Here is a 21,956-nt window from a genome sequence, read left to right as displayed (position 1 = left end):
CGGTTATAGGAGGTTAAGTTGTGAGAGGTATCTCAATTCCCCTCATATGGTCCCCAGGCAGCTAAACTGTGGCGTGAAGGCAATAAAGTAAAATTAAAGTTAAAGAAAAGTTAGAGTTAGGTTAAGGTTAGGTTAAAATTAATAAAGTTTCGGGTACTAGGGCTGTTTGATATAACAATATAAAAATGTCTATCGTTTCCTATTATGCTATCGTTTGTTTCGTGGTGTCGCAAAATAAACTGTTTATGGCAATATTTTCATGATTTTGATGGTCATTGTAGTGGCTATATCAATTTCATAAAGTTCTCTCTTTCTCTTATGTTTAATATAACCACACCACAGATGGACAAGCAACTGTTTTTACGCGTTGTCGTTAGCAACAACGAGGTTAAAACCATGGCGTAGCTCCACCATCCGCTTGTTTGTTTTGCACATAAACCTTTCACAATAAAGTTCAAGATCCTGTTGAGACTTTTCAAAATAAACTGAATCCCGTTAAAGAGTGTGCAGAGTGTTTACAGATGAGAAGCAAAAAAGAGCCGCCAGGTGCTAAAAAATAAACCTTAGACTCAAACGTTAGAACAGGCTTTTCCCCGCAGCACGCCGTGTAATAAATAAACTTAAACCTAAAAATACCAGAATAGGGAGGATGGTGTCATCCTCCCTATTCTGGTATTTTAAAGAGTACTTAGCGGAAATATTAAGCAACCTAACCTTTTTCAAGAATAATTAAATAGATTCAACATCTTTCTTCAACAAATTTGCAGACTGCACAGATGGAACCTTCCCAAAGGAAAAAGTACTTTGGCTTACTAGGGTATATTAGACTTAATAGTTACTATATACAGTAATGGACTTCTATACATTTTACATCACATTAAAACTTTGGGTGTATGATTCAGATAGTTATTTATTAAAAGCTAGACATTTTAAATGAGAATAAGACAGAAAAGCATTTCATTGTGCCCTCCTTTTCCTGTTAATGCCCTACCTGCCCCCCTGGGAAAACTTTGCTAGACCCACCCCTGCACAGTTACCAGCCATCAGCTACGCAGAAAAGGATCCTGGTGTAATATTAAATAAATTCTAAGAACAGCTTATCAAGCTTAAACCTGCTGCTGTTGTTTAGCCTCTTTCTTGCGCAAAGTGGGCGATAAAGAAACAAGAGAGACGGAGTCGTGACAGAAAAGCCGATCAGCCGATTATTGATCAGTTTCATGATTGAAGTAGTGACAGGAGAGGGAGGGGGAGAGAGAGGCAGTCGCTCCATATATCGGTTGTTAAGCTTAACGTGGGAATGCTTTACAAACATTCAGAGATGAACTTATGAACTTGCTTTACTTCTCTCTGGGATCACTTTCTCGGAGATGAAATGCCGGTTTGGTAGTGAGGCTCCAAATACTCAACCAGACCACTGAGAGGTCTCGCACGCCACAGCCGCTCTATCACGTGACGCATACTGCTCGACGTGCTAAGGCTATGAGCCGAGTTACGCCATGTCACAAGTTTTGTGAGGTGCTTTTGTGATATTTAATGGATCGGATTAAATTTTTTATTTCTCTCCGATATCCGATCCAGTAATTTAGGCCAGTATTGGACCGATACCGATACGTAATATCGGATCGGTCCATCTCTAGTGTCATGCATCGGTTAAAACCAATGACTATTGGGTTTAACCGATGCATGTTCAATAATGAAGTACTGGGTAGAGTTATACTGAGGATAAAGTAAATCTCAAGGAAATTAATTTAAGTCAGGGCTATGTCACCAGAAGTGATGGAAAAATGTTGCTATATATCACTGACCCTACTAAATCATTGCCAAAAATTATGACAGTTCTAACTGAATTTGGGAAAATTTCTGGATACAAAATCAACTTAACAAAAAGCATATTGTTTCCGATTAGTTCTTTAGAAAAATTTGATAGCGCTACATTGATCTCGTTTCCTTTTACAATCTCAAATATCTTCAAATATCTTGGAATAACTGTAACCCGTGAATTCTCTGGCCTTTTCAAACGTAATTTTATTAATTTATACCATCAAACTGAACAGAACTTGGAAAGACTGTCTAAACTGCCCATCTCGCTTGCTGGCCGAGTAAATATCATTAGGACGAGCACTTTACCCAAATTTTTATTTTTGTTTCGATGTATCCCAATATTGATCACAAAAACTTTTTTTAAGAAAATAGACCAGTTAATCTCTCAGTTTATCTGGAACAAGAAGACACCCAGAATAAAAAAGATATTTCTCCAAAGATCCAAGATTACAGGAGGAATGGGGTTGCCTTGTTTTCAGTTTTATTATTGGGCCTGTAATATACGTTGTATGTCATTCTGGGGCGGGGAACATAGACCTGATTGGGAACGGATGGAAAGTATGACTTTTTTCTCTAATACTCTTAAATCTTTGGTTCATTCAAACTCAGATCTGGGTAAGCATAAATGTAAAAATCCAGTAGTGTCTGACTCACTAAAAATTTGGTCTCAAATTAGAAAGCATTTTCATTGGCGTCAATGTTCAATCTTTACACCATTAATTCATAATCAAGCATACACATTGCTCTCAGGATTAACATTCCAGCTATGGACTTCCAAAGGGATACACACAATCAAGGATCTGTTTATTGATAATCTTTTTCCTTCGTTTCAACAACTTCAGCAAAAACTTTCCATAGAAAACAGAGATTTTTTCAAGTATTTACAAATACGTCATTTTATTAAAGAAACGTTTCCATCCTTTCCCAATGAACCACAAAAGCTAGTTTCAGATGATCTGTTCCTAATGAACCGGCTAAAGAAAGGAGCCATTTTTAGGATCTACAACCAACTTTTGCAAATAGACAGTACAACTACATTGGACCACTTGAGAAATGCTTGGAGTGAAGAACTGGCTACTAACATCACTAAAGATCAATGGACTAAGGCACAAGAACTGGTTCACTCCACTTCTGTCTGCTGCAGGCACGGACTACTACAATTTAAGGTCCTGCACAGGCTCCATCTGTCTAAATTGAAGGTTTCAAGGATGTTTCCAGGGGCTGACTCAAGATGTGATCGATGTGGCCAGAATTCTGCCTCATTGTCACATATGTTTTGGACATGTCCTAATATCGCTACCTATTGGTCTAAAATATTTAAAACTTTGTCTGATATTTTTAAAAAACAGCTCCCCCCAGACCCAGTAATGGCACTATTTGGTGTAGCTACAGTTAAATACTTGTTTGCTTTGGGGTTTTTTTTTTCCCCCTCTCCCCCTCCTCTGAATATACTTATTTAGGTATATAAATGTGTATGTATAGACATAGATATATGATTGTTTATAAAAAAATAAAAAATGAAAAAAAAAAGAAGTGATGGAAAAAAAAGCACATGTGTGTACGTGGGTTTGGATACCTGAAACTCAGTGAGCTGCTGCATCAGCTCTTCCTGCTCCTTGCTGTTGCTCAGTGGAGGAAGGATGTTCAAAAAAACCTTCAGGAGGTCCAGATTCTCACCAGACACACTGGAAAGGGTGAAGATGGGTGTAATGCTGCAAATGTGCATCCAGCCAAACACACACACACACACACACACACACACACACACACACACACACACACACACACACACACACACACACACACACACACAGTGAAGTGAAAATTCAATTAAGTACATCATTAAGTGTAATATTTTTCCACTGTGGACATACAGATAAGTGAATTCACGATCATGAATAGATTGTGAATTCACCAACACAAAACCGTTCTTAATAGAAATACAAGTTGATAATGGGATAATACAGATACTACACACAATGTTACACCTCAGACACATAAAAGTTGTTGTGGAAATCTCTGACCAGTATCAATGGAGAACAAAGTAACTACAAGCTCCTGCTCCTGCAACAGAACACAAAGTGCTGTAATCAAATACTGAGCCACAACAAAAGACATAAAAGTATTTCATGTATGAATGACTTTTACTTTTAAGATTTACAATACAGTTTAGTGCAACTACTACATAGTCATTATTTTCCTGTGTAAATCGTTGGTTGTTATAATAAAAAATGTCAGTTGAACATATCATATAGCAGACACACACAGTGATATTTGAGAAATTACAGCCTCTAAACGCTTCCTGTAGGTTCCAATGAAAGTCTGGATTGTGGTTGAAGTTATTTTCGACCATTCCTCTTTATAAAACATCTCTAGTTCATTCAGGTTTAATAGCTTCCAAACATAGACAGCTCTCTTTAACTCACACCACAGATTTTCAATAATATTCAGGTCTGGGGACTGAGATGGCCGTTCCAGAACGTTGTACTGGTTCCTCTGCATGAATGCCTTAGTGGATTTTGAGCAGTGTTTCAGGTCGTTGAAAGATCCCGGCGCAGCTTCAGCTTTGTCACTGATTCCTGGACATTGGTCTCCAGAATCTGCTGATACTGACTGGAATCCATGTGTCCCTCAACTTTGACAAGATTCCCAGTCCCTGCACTGGCCACACAGCCCCACAGCATGATGGAACCACCACCATATTTTACTGTAGGTAGCAGGTGTTTTTCTTGGAATGCTGTGTTCGTTTTCCTCCATGCATAACGCCCCTTGTTATGCCCAAATAACTCAATTTTAGTTTCATCAGTCCACAGCACCTTATTCCAGAATGAAGCTGGCTTGTCCAAATGTGCTTTAGCAAACCTCAAGCGGCTCTGTTTGTGCTGTAGGCGGAGAAAAGGCTTCCTCTGCATCACTCTCGCATACAGCATCTCCTTGCGTAAAGTGCGTCGAATGGTTGAACGATGCACGGTGACTCCATCTGCTGCAAGATAATGTTGTAGGTCTTTGGTGCTGGTCTGTGGGTTGACTCTGACTGTTCACCATTCATCACTTCTGTCTATCCGAGATTTTTCTTGGTCACTTTCTTGCCACTTTGAGCCTTAACTTGAACAGAGCCTGTGGTCTTCCATTTTCTCAATATGTTCCTAACTGTGGAAACAGACAGCTTAAATCTCTGAGACAGCTTTCTTTATCCTTCCCCTAAACCAGTGGTTCCCAAACTTTTTTTGCTAGGCCCCCCTTTGTTTTACAAGAAAACTGTTCGCGCCTCCCCCTTCTCGCGCACGCACATGCACGAACACATCCTTCAACCACACACACCCATACTTTGCAGTTTCTTTCACACCTCACACATTTAGTAAACAATTAAGCAAATACAAGTAATCTGCAATAAATGACAGGTAGTGATAAAATAAACTAAATAAATAAATTTATCGAGTGGAAAAAAGTTGGCGTTCATCCTCCAGCTTCACTGTGCTAATGTTATGCTAACATAGCTGTGTCGCTAGCAATCATGTAGCGCAACATTATATACCAGGTAGTCCAACTTTAGTAACCCTGCAAACGCCACTGCTGTTTAGTTTCCTGTCTTCATTTATGTTGGAAGTGGTAGCAGAGCTGTACGTTTTAATTAGTTTCAAAAATCTCTCAGTCAGAACATGGTATGTCATGTTTAGGTGGAAACTAGCGAGCTAACTTCCTGTTAACTTCTAACTCCGTTAAATTTAATAAATTCTGTTTTCGTGGATGCCTGGATGTTAAACTTAATTGTTACACCTGCTAAAGCAGCAACGCTGATGATTTTCAGGGTTCGTACGGGTGCTGGAAATCCGTACGAACGGATAAGAGGAGAAATGATTCTCCTTTCTCTCAGTGTTCGTTTGACTTTGGGACCTGAAGCAGACGGAGTTTTGGACCCGGATTACTCCGCGAAGCTCCTTACTACGGCAGCCGTAATGCTCTGACAATCCATCAAAACATTTTTTAACAGATTTCTGCACGCCAAAATCGGTTCGAGGTCAGTAAGCACAACCAGAATTCATACATGAGACACACTCAATTTTTGAGAAAATTAAAGGATTTTAAGTGTGCCTTATAGTGTGGAAAATATGTTATACAGAAGAAAAGAATATATCGCGATATATATCGTTACCGCACGTGCTTCAAATTATATCGCGATATGGATTTTAGGCCATATCGCCCAGCCCTAACTGTGTGTGTCTCCTATATGATATATTTAACTGACATTTATTATTGTAACAACCAACGATTTATACAGGAAAATAATGACTATTAACAAGGTTGGCCAAACTTTTGCATCCCACTGTAGGTAGACCATGCAAGGTCACTATTACAGTGCAATATTAATATTAGTGTTCATTAGTTTATTTTCCTCCGTATTACCTGTTGGTGTCAGTCTTTGCTTTGGATGTGCATGAACAACAACATTGTGGTGATTACCCAAAATGCAATGCGATTTATGAATTCGACTTTAAACAAGTTTTCCGAAAATGTTATCATCCATTATAGAACAGTTATTTTGTGCTTTGTGTATCGTAGCAGTATTTCCATGACCTTCACTTATCATTTCTGCAGCACTATATACTGCTTTATCTATATATTAGTGAATTTTGTTTATACTGCTGTATACACTGTACAATTAAGCTATTCCCCGCCATACACAGTAGCTGATAAGTATTGAGTATTTTTACTCACCATGTGGACTGGGTGAACTGCTGTGCTGCACTCACAGCATCGTCAGGGTTCAACACCACCATGGGCACCTTGTTGCAGCCTGGCTGCTTCAGAACTCGCTCTAGTTGTCTGACTGTTCGCTCCACAGTGCCTCGGGAACACAGGTCCACTTTACTGACTACAATGAAGATAGGAACTTTCAGCGCCATGGCCAAGCCCAGGTGTTCCCTAGTTGTACCAGCTGGATGAAGGAAACAAATAAAATACTCAATTACCCAGAACACTTGTCTTGTGATGTTTCGCATCTTATGTGCATAGGAAATCTAAACGTTACAAGGCAGTTGGATCCAAGTGAGAACAATTCTATTTAATTTTTAAATATTCAAATTATTTGTGCCTAGAAAGTAGTCAGAGGCCTGGACTCTGTACTATGAAGTGAGTTAAACATACCTAGAGTATCTGTCAGTTATCTGGATTCACTTACCCAAACACTGGTAACCAGGATTAGAAGTGGAGAGGGAAAAAATTACTGTATAGTCGATTATAGGGCTGCTCGATTATGGCAAAAATGATAATCACGATTATTTTCACTGAAATTGAGATCACGATTATTTGACGATATTTATTTAACCCTTTAAGACCTACTATAGAACCAAGTCCACCAGAGCTTATATTATTTTTTTACATGCTGTAGTGCCATTTGTGGGAGCATTTCAAGTTGCTATACATCAATACAACTGTTATAGCCCATATTTTAATAATATGTATGCATTAAGTCCATAGTAATTACATAAATTGCAAAAAAGTGCAATAAACTACAAAAAAAATTGAAAATCGCTTTTGTTTTGTTTACATATATTTCTACTTGGAGAAATTTAAGAGGTTTATCCCTCAAAACTTTAAATACAATAAAGTTGCAAAAAATAGTTTACAACAACAGGAAATTTATTTTGAGTGTCTTCATAGTTTTATTTTGGAGATACACCAATTTTTATATACTGCAGGAAAAACAAAAAACAATCCTATGATGCAAATTTGCAAAGAAAACAGCATGTGCATCATTTCACTGTGGGAAGTGTTACGAACAGCTGATAGGAACGGCAAAACGTGTTTCTGGAATATTATGTTTTTGTTCCTGCAAGTGATTTTTATGCAATTTTTGCAAAGCTATATGTGGAACGAAACCGTGACCGAGGACAAGCTGATGGCATCAGATGTAAGTACAACTCCTCCGGTTTCATATGCAAAACAAATTATTGCGCTAGCTTACACGGTTCAGGTTCTACAGGGATTTAACAATAGTTACGCAAAACGGAGCATGCAGCTCTGACCGGCTTTAAAGGGTTAACAATGACTTTAAAAAAATAATATAAAATAGTGTGCAACACCACTGAAGTTTTTTTTTTTAAACTCTCTTTTCAACCAACGGCAGTCACTCTCCAAATAACTTCTGCTTAGCTTTCCGAGCTTCCCTCGGGTCCTCTTAATCAGCGGTCTCCAACCTTTTTTGCGCCACGGACCGGTTTATGCCCGACAATATTTTCACGGACCGGCCTTTAAGGTGTCGCGGATAAATGAGGGAGGGGCTAATAATCGGCTCAGTCATTTTTAATGATCGTTGAAAGCCCAGATCGTAATCGTGATTAAAATTCGATTAATTGAGCAGCCCTAGTCGATTATTGTTAAAATCACTCTGTGTCTTAAATGTTATAGGTTAGTAAGACCAGAAAAGAGGTGCTTTATCACTAAAGTGTAGCCTATTTGACACATGAAGGAAAGCTTGTAAAAATGCTGGGTGTGTTAACAGACTTGTCAATGCCTCTATCATTAAGTCACGGAAGAATCTGATGAGGTGTAGATGAGTATTCTGTTTGACTAATGTTTAAATTTGCATAAGACAGTTTTAGTTTTTATTCTTTCAGCTGCAGCTGCAGATGGTCGCATAATGGTCTGAAAGCAAGTAAAGAATAATTATAAAAACAAAATTCAAAGCCCTTTTTCCATTAGTACCTACTCAGAGCAAGTCGGCACGGTTTGCCAGTTTTTATAGGGTTTTCCATTAGTTCCTGTTACCAGGTACTTTTTAGTATCTGCTCGCCCGGGGTTCCAAGTGATCCCGACAGGTAGAATACAAGTGTGTTTGGACAGACAACACATCTCATTTGTTTCTTGTATCTTTTATACCACGTCATGACACCTCTTTTATCCAACTAACTCCTAGATAATGTCTTCATCAAATGAAACCCTACACAATCAAAGAGAAACCTGCTCTGTTCATAACGTACAGTGGGGCAAAAAAGTATTTAGTCAGCCACCGATTGTGCAAGTTCCCCCACTTAAAATGATGACAGAGGTCAGTAATTTGCACCAGAGGTACACTTCAACTGTGAGAGACAGAATGTGAAAAAAAAAATCCATGAATCCACATGGTAGGATTTGTAAAGAATTTATTCGTAAATCAGGGTGGAAAATAAGTATTTGGTCACCTCAAACAAGGAAAATCTCTGGCTCTCACAGACCTGTAACGTCTTCTGTAAGAAGCTTTTCTGTCCCCCACTCGTTACCTGTATGAATGGCACCTGTTTGAACTCATCATCTGTATAAAAGACAGCTGTCCACAGCCTCAAACAGTCAGACTCCAAACTCCGCCATGGCCAAGACCAAAGAGCTTTCGAAGGACACCAGGAAAAGTATTGTAGACCTGCACCAGACTGGGAAGAGTGAATCTACAACAGGCAAGCAGCTTGGTGTGAAAAAATCAACTGTGGGAGCAATCATCAGAAAATGGAAGCCATACAAGACCACTGATAATCTCCCTCGATCTGGGGCTCCACGCAAGATCTCATCCCGTGGGGTCAAAATGATCATGAGAACGGTGAGCAAAGATCCCAGAACCACACGGGGGGACCTGGTGAATGACCTGCAGAGAGCTGGGACCAAAGTAACAAAGGTCACCATCAGTAACACACTACAACGGCAGGGAATCAAATCCCGCAGTGCCAGACGTGTTCCGCTGCTGAAGCCAGTGCATGTCCAGGCCCGTCTGAAGTTTGCCAGAGAGCACATGGATGATACAGCAGAGGATTGGGAGAATGTCATGTGGTCAGATGAAACCAAAGTAGAACTTTTTGGTATAAACTCAACTCGTCGTGTTTGGAGGAAGAAGAATACTGAGTTGCATCCCAAGAACACCATACCTACTGTGAAGCATGGGGGTGGAAACATCATGCTATGGGGCTGTTTTTCTGCCAAGGGGACAGGACGACTGATCCGTGTTAAGGACAGAATGAATGGGGCCATGTATCGTGAGATTTTGAGCCAAAACCTCCTTCCATCAGTGAGAACTTTGAAGATGAAACGAGGCTGGGTCTTCCAACATGACAATGATCCAAAACACACCGCCCGGGCAACAAAGGAGTGGCTCCGTAAGAAGCATTTGAAAGTCCTGGAGTGGCCTAGCCAGTCTCCAGACCTCAACCCCATAGAAAATCTGTGGCGGGAGTTGAAAGTCCGTGTTGCTCGGCGACAGCCCCAAAACATCACTGCTCTCGAGAAGATCTGCATGGAGGAATGGGCCAAAATACCAGCTACTGTGTGTGCAAACCTGGTAAAGACCTATAGTAAACGTTTGACCTCTGTTATTGCCAACAAAGGTTATGTTACAAAGTATTGAGTTGTATTTTTGTTATTGACCAAATACTTATTTTCCACCCTGATTTACGGATAAATTCTTTACAAATCCTACCATGTGGATTCATGGATTTTTTTTTTTCACATTCTGTCTCTCACAGTTGAAGTGTACCTCTGGTGCAAATTACTGACCTCTGTCATCATTTTAGGTGGGGGAACTTGCACAATCGGTGGCTGACTAAATACTTTTTTGCCCCACTGTATCAGTTTGCGTTAAGGCACTGGAAGAGCAAAAGAACCCTGCTACAATCACGTCCAACTAGAAACAATATTCCTACAAAATTTACACATAGAATTTTTATCTTTTGGACATAGTGATGCAGTTGTTAAGTCTCTAAAAAGGTTCTTGGTATTCCTGGGCCATTTTTTCTGGAGTTTGCATGTTCTCAATTGACTGGATATGTAAATCTGTGGCTTACCCACAGGTTTTAGATATTAAAAAAACACAAAAAACAAAATACAGGCTACTTACCAATACCAGTGTTAGCGCTCACCACCAGCATGGCAAAGTCAGGGCAATAACTTGTGAGGCCGAAGATGGTGGTCTTTAAATACTTGTGGTGTCCTGCAAGGTCGATGAAGGTGATCATCTTGGAAGAACTTTCGCAGATCTCCTCAGCTGTCCTGGACTCACTGTAGTTCACAACCTTTTACAGGTAACATACAAGACAGGCTGCACCAAAGGACAGAATTGAAATAAAACACGTCTTTTGTTTTGTTTTTACAGTTTGATTGTTTATTGTCAGGGATTGTTTACAAATATAAATATGCTAATACCCTGAGTTGTGGTGTGCAGCAATGGCAACAACAACCACAAAGTGTTTTTTCTCTACCTGACTGATTTTTAAGAGTCAGGTAGAGAATCAATTAGGCAGCACATTAAAAATATACTTGCCAAATTTCAAATGCTGTAGTTCTTCACTGTGTCTGACACACTGCATTTAACACTATGGTGAGAGGCCAATCTACAAAGCAGAAATATGACCCATGAAATAAATTAGTCAATATCTGATATATAGTTGTAATGAAAAGTTTCCATACACTCGTCATGGGCATGATGGTAATTTTGGGCTTCTAAAGGTGAAATTGTTATACACCATAAATCTTTATTATTATTTTTTTTTCAGGATTTCATTAGAGATTGTGAAGGCAAAATATATTTTAGAACCTACTAATAAACAAAAGATAACAGAATACAGTCCTTAACATATCTAAATAATTTAGCAATGGTAAAAGAAGAGCATTATGCAAAATTTCAAACTGAACTTTAAATAAAGTTACAAAGCTGTTTCAAAAAACAGAGCAAACAAAAGTTAAATGTCCCACATTGACCAGATGCTTCTGGCAGCAATTAAAAAGATCCTGGCCTACTTCTGGCTGAATATTAGACCACTCTCTAGAATTTTAGAGTATTTGAAGTGATTTTCTTGAAATCAATTTGGCTTTTAAGCATAGTCCACAAATTTATATTTTTGTGTTGAGGGTGTGGCAAAGACCATTCCTTGAAGCTTAATGTTGGCCTGCTTTATCCATTCCAAAAGCATGCTCCAAAAATGTGACAAGAAATTTATATCAAGTTAAAAGACACTAGAACCCTCTACACCACTTGTTAAAAGATTTAAATTTGTTGTTTATAAAGTCATTAAAGATGTATACTGTACAATCATTCCACCCTGGAAAAAGCCCAGTTCAAAGAAATCACTAAAAGCCTCAAGGTAGCATGAATTCATGTCCATAGTGAATGTAAACTTCTGAATATTGCTAATATCCTAAGTGGCAAAGGGATTACCTCTCCTTTGCTGTTGAAGCCCAAGATCTCAAAGCTGATACTGGAGGTGCGTCCGGTCTGGATCTCATGCAAATGTCTGAAAAGGTTGAGCCGTGCACGGCCTCGTCCATTGTCCAACTCGCCTTGTGTCAGGACACCCAGCAAGGTTGACTTCCCAGAGTCCACATTGCCTAGCACTGCCACCCGCAGATCCAGGAACTGTTGCAGACCAAAACAGCAAGACAGAAAATGGGATCATATTTTCATAACCATTAAACAGCACTGTTTAAAAAAAGAACCCTTGGTGCTCTCTATAGTTAAAGCCTAAATGGGCAATGCTGTGATCCTTTTTAGAGTATTGCTGTGACACCACTGTTGTTTTGCCAGATTCAACTGGACTCTTTTTCCTCTACCATGTGTAACAGACAGACTCTTACCTGCTGATCATCAGGAACTTTTCGAACAAGGACTTCTGCAATTTTGCGCGTGTTTCTGTCTGAGTCGTAGTCAACCTCCCTCTCTCGGAGGAGAGTGATGTCAGCCCCGACTCTGAAATGAAAGAAAAAGACTCAAGTTTTATCATTCAATTTTCATTTAGTTTACACTGATCCCAATCAATTTACTGAGCAAAGCAGTAATAATTTTTCTTAGACGGCTTCTCCCAGTTTCAATTTATTTCAAACAGTGACTGGAAACCTGCCTAATGATTGTAGATTTATGTACCTAAGAAAATGTAATTAGGCATTCTGTGTCATGTGTGGAAAGTTAACTACAAAAATTAAAAGTGCTTTACATTACTATCAAAAAACAATTAAATAAACAAACAAACATTAGAACATTCAAGATTAGCAAGACTGCTAATGGTGAGTACAGCATAGAGTTGGGTATTTAGTACTTTAAGTAAGATTGCGATGGGATATGTCGCATTACATATTTAATAATCAATACTGATATACTGAACCTTCTCTAATTCCAGAGCTTAGTGTGTGTTAGAAAGTGCTGAGTTTTGGACAATGCCTGCCCAGGGGGTTGCTGGACATTCTGAACAGGGCCCGACTGCAGTAATCCAGCCAGGTGGTGACAAAGCCTTAATGGATGAAGTTATCTGAGTCAGTGAGTGATGGCCAAAGTTGAGAGAGATTGTGGCAGATTGGATATAAGCCTGGACTTAAAGTGCAGAGTCCAAAACAACACCCTGGTTGTGAACTTCTGGGGAAAGTGAGAGGAGGCGTCTGTCTGCGACAATGAGTGGAACACCAGTTTTCCACAGTAGGGCTTTGGGGGCCAGAACCAAGAGATCAGTTTTATTACTATTGATGCTGAAGTAGGTTAGATGACATCCATGTTCTGAAGCAATGCAGACATTTGACAAGCAATTGCGGGGGGAACTGGGTGGAGGGTTTGGTGCTGAGATAACATTGTGTGTAACAACACAGGCAGAGACCATCTGACAAACTGTGTTGGGTTGGAGAGGTAGGACTGAAAGCAGGAGATTACAGTACCAGTGAGGACAAGATATCTGGATATATGTGAAAGCTGGATGGTGTGAGAACAAGTGCCAAAAGCTGCAGAAAGATCTGGGAACTTGAGGATACTGATGTGGCCAAAATCATCTGTCATGATGTCATTAGCTATTTTGATAAGAGTAGTCTCAGTCCTGTGGTTTGTTCTGAAGCCAGACTGTACGGATTCATGGAGCTCATGGTTTGACATATATTGATGGAGTTGGGTGGCTCCTTCCAAACTTTTATGTCATGTCAAGTCATGTCACCAGATGAAGCACTGTTGCTGATAAATAAATTTGTTAATCTAGTCCTGATGTTTTTGTTAACAGTTCAGTTATTCAGGAGGGGCTCAGATAGGCCGATACTACTTCACATTGAAAGGAGCCAGCTGAGACTGTCGCCTCCTGGATAGTTTTCAGGCTAGGCATGTCCAGCATAGACCCAGGACCTACTGGAGAGATTACATCCAACAGATGGCCTGGGAATGATTCGATGTTTCCCCAGAAAATCAGGGTCAGTAATCTACATGTTACACTGATCCATATTATGAATGAAGCTTGCTAACCAAGCTTGCTAAGCTTAACAGATACTTAGCATGCCACCCTGTCCTCCAAACATAGTAATTTCTGGCTGCAAAAGAACCAGCATGACACTAACATTGTGGAGTCCAAAACTAATGAGTGACACCAGAGTGAAGACACTTATATATATTCTTTGGTGACGTCTTAATGTCAGCAAATAAATTGTACAAGATGACCTACTTCTCTGCCATCTTCTTTAAAGTGTTGAGTGAGGCCTTCATGTCAGCCTCAGTCAGGCCGACTAGCAGACCATTGTCTTCTACTCCTATCTGGTAGACAGCTTCGCCACGGCCCTCCTGCAGTCGCCACTTCAGCTGTGTGGCCAGATGCTCAAAGCGGTACTGTGTGGGGTTGACCAGCTTCAACTACAGTATAGAAAATACATAATGATACAGGTAGTAAATGGCCACAGTTTAACTAGAGCACTGCTTGCATAGGAGTTCTGAGGTAAAATAAAAAAAGTCAGCTACACTAAATCCAAGATTTTCAAAACTGAAGGATTTAATTCTTTAATTCTGATTCAGAAAGTCCTGATTATATTCAATTTAATTTTGACTCTGTCAGAAACATATACTTATGGTCATTTATCTTGGATACGTACCGTCGAAAGCACCCTCGAAACCTTGTAAATTACAAATATTTAATTCCAAACTATGTGACACTTTTTCTGCAATAGAGAAATAGTGTAAATCTAGGTATATAAATAAAGCTAACACTTCTGAGACCTCATCAGCATCACAGCAGATGCCATTGTGTCAAAGTAACTGATGATTAAACACAGAAAAATATGAAGGAGATTTTCCTGGCCATGTCTTTTTATAGCAGATACCCCCCCAAAGAAAACCATGAATCAACATATAGACATTACTTGTACAAACATTGATACTACTGAAAGTGAAAACCTACATAAGGGTTGTTGTTAATGTCTCTGACCAAACACTCAGAAACAGACTACAGGGTGGGCCATTTATATGGATACACCGTAATAACATGGGAATGGTTGGTGATATTAAAGTCCTGTTCAAGTTACGTTGAAACCAAGCACACCATTGTTTTTCTTGTGACATTACCAATAAGTTTGATGTGTCACATGGCCCTCTTCCTATTGAAAAAACAAAAGTTGTATCCAAGATGGCCGACTTCTAAATGGCCACCATGGTCACCACCCATCTTGAGGAGTTTGCCCCCTCACATATACTAATAACAGGACTTTAATATCACCCACCCTCTAGTGGTATGTGGGAAGTCTGCCCCACAAATTTTTAAGATTAAATAATATACCATGTTCTGACTGAGGGATTTCTGAAAAATTAAAACGTACAGCTGTGCTATCACTTCCGACATAAATGAAGTCAGAAAACTAAACAGCAATGACATTTGTAAGGTACTAAAGCTGGGCTAGCGTGCATATAATGATGTGCTATGTGATGGTTAGCATAATATAAACACAGTGAAGTTGGAGGATGAACGCTAATCTTTTTCCATTCAATAAAAGTTAATGTGAGGGTTCCCCATGGTTAGGGACCAATACAACTGCATGGCAGGATGCTGTAAACAAACCAAACTTTAGTCAGGAGAACAACTGAGATTATCCATCCACAATATGAGGTTAGTTTTACTGCTGCATGGGCTGGGCTGTAGTTATGTCATAAGGTTTTAAAAACTGAGCTTTAAAATGAACAGTGGTAATAAAAACGGAGAAAGGCCGACAGTGATCACAGCCTTTTTTAGGGGCTTGTTCATATTAAAGAGAACAAGATCCAAAGCAATAAAACATGTTAAAAACACAACAGCCTTAATAAACGCAGACCAATTTGGACCTGGAAGTAGGGTTCATACTAGGGTTGGGCGATTGGACGAATATATCTACTATCGACAATAGGCTGAGCCCATCAGCGATCGTTTTTATAAGAGCGATTTATTTATTTGTTTGCCCATGAGTAAGTTTGCTAATAATGATGGAGCTAACACTGTTTTAACTCTTTCATCTGCGAGCAAATGCACCCTCCTCAGAGTGTGCCCAAATGCTTGTTGATGGAGCTGCAGAAGCTGGTGATAGCCTAGCATACTCAGCCAGATGGTGGACACGTACCTGCTCATGCAAGTTATGCGCGCATAACACGTCTGTACAAGCAGCACACTGCTTTGATTACATCCTTAGGTTTACCTCTTTCATCCAGTTAAAAGCCAAAGAAATCCCAAATTGGCGAGTTTATACTTAATTTTTTTTTAGTGCTGTCAGCTTTAATGTGCCGTCATCATGACTAACGCGATTAACAATTAACCCATCTGGAGCGCAAACTGAGTCAAAATCCCTGAAATGTCTCTGTCAACACACTTCAGGCAGTTTGTTCAAAGGTTTTTCATTCTGCTGTCCAGATTGGTTGAGCGTGTTAAAAATTTTAATCACGTTAATCGTGACAGCCCTAATTTTTTGGGGGGAAATTAGTTTGTCCATGTCAGTCCGTGCATGACTACATTGCTCTGCCCATCAAAAAGTCTGCGCATGCAAGGATATTTTGCCCATCGTCGATTATTGGACTGACGAGGTGGTACTCATTGTGAAAATTTTGAGAACCACTGCTCTAGTGGGCCCTGCCCAGCACAGTGGAATCCAACTGGCATTTGCCATAGAAAATGCCATAGAATACCAGAATTAGCAGATCCACCACTGGCAGACTGCAGTTTTCACAGATGAGAGCAGAGTTACCCTGAATACATGTGACGGTCTAATTCAGCACAGCTATCCAGCCCATAAACAGATGACAGAGATAAAAAATCTGATGTTTTTAAGTGGGCAGTAATCAATTTTAGGAACTGTAAGGAGCTTAGGAAGAAGGATGCCTTTATGCCATTAGGCTAAAATCAGACAAAATTCGGGTTCCTTCCTGCTGGTTCACCAAGTTTATTTCAAAACTTTGAAGATATTTTAGGAACCTAAAGAAAATACCTATAATAAGAATATACAGCATTTAACAACAACCTCACCACTGGGTGACAGTTTTGATGACCACATTTTTAGTGTAGTTATCAATACCTTCCTAGTATGTTAAGCATTTTATTAGCCCACTGCTGAATTAATTATTCATAAAATGGTTAAAAATATGGAATCACCCAATATTTGTCCATTTATGTGCACGAACTAACTAATCAATCTAAGATATGCAACATAATTTTCCTAGTCTTTTCCACAATTATTTAATCCTTTCTCAGATAGCTGTTTTTAGTAGCACCAATTGACTCTTATTTTTTTTTTTTTTTTTTTTATTTGTAGCCAAACATGCTCTCTGTCACACAGTTGCTGCTGGTGGTAATAAGTTGGACTTTCTCTTGAGTTATCACATTCACAAGATTTTCTAAAAACTTGACATCTGACCTTGAGGTCAAGGCTACTGAGATTCAAACTCATTCGAGACTTTTAGCAGACATCAAACTGAAGCTAAATCCCTTCGTTCATGAGTTATCGCGTTCACAACCTTTTGTGTTCACGCCATCTGCTTGCTCATCGCCCAGCAGGTGATGGCAAGACCTTTTATGGCTGAGGGTTAAAAAACTTTAACAGCTTACAAATGAAAAGAAGTTCATCACATCATAATAGCTGACCCACATCCACCCATCCACATTAAGGGGACGGCCGTGGAGCGTGTGAGCAGCTTCAAGTTCCTGGCAGTCCACATCTCCGAGGATCTCATCTGGACGACCAACTACTCCAAGCTGGTCAAGAAGGCTCACCAGGGCCTCTTCTTCTTGAGGACTCTGAGGAAGAACCACCTGTCCTCAGACATCCTGGTGAACTTCTATCGCTGCACCATCGAGAGCATCCTGACCAACTGTATAACAGTCTGGTACAGGAATTGCTCTGCCTCGGACCGGAAGGCGTTGCAGAGGGTCGTGAAAACTGCCCAGCGCATCGCCGGAGCACCACTTCCTGCCATAAAGGACATCTACAGGAAGCGGTGTCTGAAGAGGGCTGGGAAAATCATCAAAGACCCCAGTCACCCATCACATGGACTCTTCACCCTCCTGCCCTCTGGGAGGCGCTACAGGAGCCTCCGGACTAAGACCACTAGGTACCGGAACAGCTTCTTCCCCACAGCTGTCAGACTCCTGAACTCTGCCTCCTGACATCTGACCCACGTTAACACACGGACTGGACATACACACACCCACAACCACCTACATACACACACAATGGACAACTGTACCCTCAAACACACAATAATAACATGGACTGAACCACCACTCACAACCACTAGCACTTTATATAGCCTCTTAACTGCACTACTGCATAGTTCTGTGTAAATAATCATACGATAATTTTTAATTCTACAAGTGTTTACAACTTGCATAGTTCCCATTTCTGTATAGCTGTATATCTCATATTTCTGTATAGTTTTTTTTTCATATTTATATCCTGTTCATAGCCTGTACATACTTATAGTTATAGCATATTCATAACATACTTCATACCGTGTACATATTACATACCGTAATAGACCCATTTCTGTAATATACTCACATATCTATATCATTGCTAATATATATTGTAATATATCTATATCATGGCTAAAACACTTCTGGATGGATGCAAACTGCATTTCGTTGCCCTGTACCTGTGACATGTGCAATGACAATAAAGTTTAATTCTATTCTATTCTATAATTTGGATAAGAAACAGAAGGTTAGTTACCTTATATTCAATGTTCCCTTCTTCAGCCTGGAAATGTAGAGAAATGTAGGGATAAGGTTAGTTAACACATTAATGATATGAACAAAACTGTTCTAACTATAACATAGATCATGTAGTCAAAGGTATGTTGCCACCCTGGCAACAGTTTTTCAATTTTCAAATCCAGAAGAAAGTGTTCAACTCCCCAGAATGTTGGTAACAGAGACACTCAGCCGTCATTCATCACTGCCAGGATGAACTAAAACACTAGAAGTCGCCACCCAGAGAGGTCACTGTGGGTGTGTTTCTCAACAGCAGGTATATAGCATATAGCAGCAGAATTGTGTCTCAACTACTTGTTTACCTACAACATGCTGTTGTCAGTTTCATAGTATAGGTCTTAGCATATGTATTGACTTAATGTGTTTTCATGTTTGAAAGGTTTTCTTTGTATTTGTTTGTCATCTTATACAGTCAGAAAAACACATACATATATCTCTGAATCTGCAATTTGTCATATTTATATGCTGTATTCTACTTATTGGAGGGCAGATTACTCTTTATATACTCCTTACATCTTGGATCTTTCTCTGTATTAGACATACAGACAAAAACTAAGAAACAAAATGATTTAACTACATCGATCTGCTTTTTTCAAGATTTAGTGGACAACCTCAAATTCTGCTTTTTCAACTTTTCAGGGCCTGACATTTTTTGGGCCATTTTCTTAGTTTCTCTTCGCACACTTTTCATTAATCTAGTAATGTATGTATTCTGGATGTATTCATATATGTGTGTGTGTATTCTCATTAAAATCTTGCTAATGTATTTATTTAAGTGAAGCATCAACTCTAAACAAACACTATTACTACAGTCAGGTTTCCAGATGTGCTGTTACATATCACTGTGTTAAGAAAACATACTTTTAGCTAAACATACTTATGTGGCCCCTCCTACTGCATGCCCTTTTCTGCCAACCGGATTTAATAATAATAATGGATTGCATTTATATAGCGCTTTTCGAGACCCCCAAAGCGCTTTACAACTCCACTAATCATTCACACACTGGTGGAGGCAAGCTACAGTGGAGCCACAGCTGCCCTGGGGCAGATTGACAGAAGGGAGGCTGCCATATTGCGCCATCGGCCCCTCTGGCCATCACCAGTGGTGAAGTGTCTTGCCCAAGGACACAACAACCAAGACTGTCCAAGCCGGGGCTTGAACCAACAACCTTCCAATTACAAGACAAACTGCCAACTCTTGAGCCACTGATTTAGTGAAATCCTCCTGCAATTTCAGTTTCCTGCGATAAATTACATTGTGATTAATCACAATCTAATGGATTGCTCAGGCCACTTCCTTTATTAAGTGGATTAGTATCTCAATTACTAGTCAATTGCCTTTGCACTGCGTACTTCATTTTAATATGTTTTCTCAACGGTTTGCTATTCCATATATCTCCCACCATTCTTAACTTTGCTCCAGTCGAGCTAAAACGTATTTGACTATTATAAAAATGTAGAAAAAAACACAGATTATTTTGCTGAATTAGTATTGCTGAATTCTTCACTTCACTTTATGAGAATGCGTCAAAATCTCTGGCCTGTGCGTGTGGAATGAGTTTCCTTCAAACCAGACAGCGGTAAAATATTGTTGTGTAAAATCAAGGTCATATAAGAGTATTTTCCGCCATGTTATAGGTAGCTGTATGGTGTAAACAAAGTGTAGCCGCAAATAACCTGCGCTCGACTATGGTTTGCTACAGTATCACTAGCTAGCTTAGCGGGCTGGAGGTCCCATAATCATGCCCAGGCTATAGAAGGGTAGCTACCTCCGGTGGTAAATACGGCGGTGGCGTTTTGTTCCTGTTGTTCTTTTTGTTCCTCCTTCTCTTTCCTCTTTTGCCTCTTCTCGTTCGCGACTTCTTCGACGTTATCCTATCATTATTACCCGAACCTGATCCCTGTCTGTCTCTGTTGTGTCCGACTGACACTGCACCACCTTCGGACAAATCCACCATCGCTAATCTTGGAGTGTCAGCTCCTAGCTTAGCTTGAAAGCGTAGTTTTCCGTGTAAGAGCAACTCACGGCAGTCAAGTAAAATGTAACACTGCTCGGCGTTGTAACATCACAGCGTATAAAACACACGGCCTGTGTGTGTGAAAACCTACAGTGAAGGATGCTCTCTCCTCAGCATCCCCACAACAGTTGGCTAATCTACTCACGTTTCCGGCTGCAACTTTCAAAATATTTCAGTGGGCGTAAACGGAAACGAACCTAAACTTCAAAATAAATTCATTGTTTGTTTAATGTTATAGTGTAACTTGTGTACTTTTTTTTAATTTATTGTATATTTTGAAAGCTTATCAGATAGTTGCTGGGGTAAAACAGTCCATAGCACTGGACAGAATTTTTTCCTTAAGTCCGTTACTCTAATAAAGGTAAAAGAGATGATATATGAGCAGAATTCCAAAAGAGAAGCATGAAGGAAAATAAATATCATGGTCCTGGGTCGGTGACCCAGTGTTTTTGGTTGTTGTACTTTTTCTTTTGATATTGTTATGTATTATGCTGTTGTGTTTTGGTTTCCCAGGGTTTCGTTTGTGCTCTCTCTGTTTGGTGTCATCCCTGCCTGTACCGCGCCGCATAAATTTCCTTGCGCTTTTACACCAGTCTTTACGGTAGCACCTTTTCGCTTTATGTGCCGATTGAAAGCCTATACCCGCGCACACGTGCTCGCGCGCGAACAGTCGCGCGCGCATGCGCGCGCACAAATTACAATGTAACGTCCCGATACAGTCAATACAATTATGGAAATGTCAGAAATTCATTAAAAATCATCCTGAGTAGTTGATGTACAACTTTCAACACATCCCCCCTCTGGGACACCTACTGTACCTGTGTGCCAAGTTTCATCCAGATTTACTGTAGAATTCCTCAGAAATTAAAGGAAACTTATATTCAATTCAATACAGTCAATACAATAGAATTATGTCAATTTTCAGAAATTCATTAAAAATCATCCTGAGTAGTTGATGTACAACTTTCAACACATCCCCCCTCTGGGACACCTACTGTACCTGTGTGCCAGGTTTCAGCCAGATTTACTGTAGAATTCCTCAGAAATTGCAGGGTACTTGTATCCAATGCAGTCGGCCAATACAGTAGAATTATGTCAATTTTCAAAAATTCATTAAAAATCATCCTGAGTAGTTGATGTACAACTT

General features: G+C 39.7%; 1 protein-coding gene across 1 annotated transcript in view; it reads right to left on the bottom strand.

Moving 5' to 3' along the window:
• gtpbp2b (GTP binding protein 2b) overlaps positions 1 to 20,955 on the bottom strand; it is a 31,944-nt gene extending 10,989 nt beyond the window's left edge. Inside the window, exons 1-8 of the mRNA XM_080879400.1 lie at positions 20,561 to 20,955; positions 18,751 to 18,777; positions 14,241 to 14,425; positions 12,412 to 12,523; positions 11,996 to 12,193; positions 10,679 to 10,853; positions 6,538 to 6,757; positions 3,398 to 3,533 (exon numbers count right to left, since the gene is read on the bottom strand). Coding sequence (XP_080735526.1) covers positions 3,398 to 3,533; positions 6,538 to 6,757; positions 10,679 to 10,853; positions 11,996 to 12,193; positions 12,412 to 12,523; positions 14,241 to 14,425; positions 18,751 to 18,777; positions 20,561 to 20,749 — 1,242 coding nt within the window. The 5' untranslated portion in view covers positions 20,750 to 20,955. The remainder of the gene's footprint in view (positions 1 to 3,397; positions 3,534 to 6,537; positions 6,758 to 10,678; positions 10,854 to 11,995; positions 12,194 to 12,411; positions 12,524 to 14,240; positions 14,426 to 18,750; positions 18,778 to 20,560) is intronic.
• Positions 20,956 to 21,956: the final 1,001 nt, after the last annotated feature.

Source organism: Rhamphochromis sp. 'chilingali' (genome assembly GCF_963969265.1).
Source record: "Rhamphochromis sp. 'chilingali' genome assembly, chromosome: 4".
NCBI classification, from domain to species: domain Eukaryota; kingdom Metazoa; phylum Chordata; class Actinopteri; order Cichliformes; family Cichlidae; genus Rhamphochromis; species Rhamphochromis sp. 'chilingali'.
This window is presented reverse-complemented; position numbering and strand designations above follow the sequence as displayed.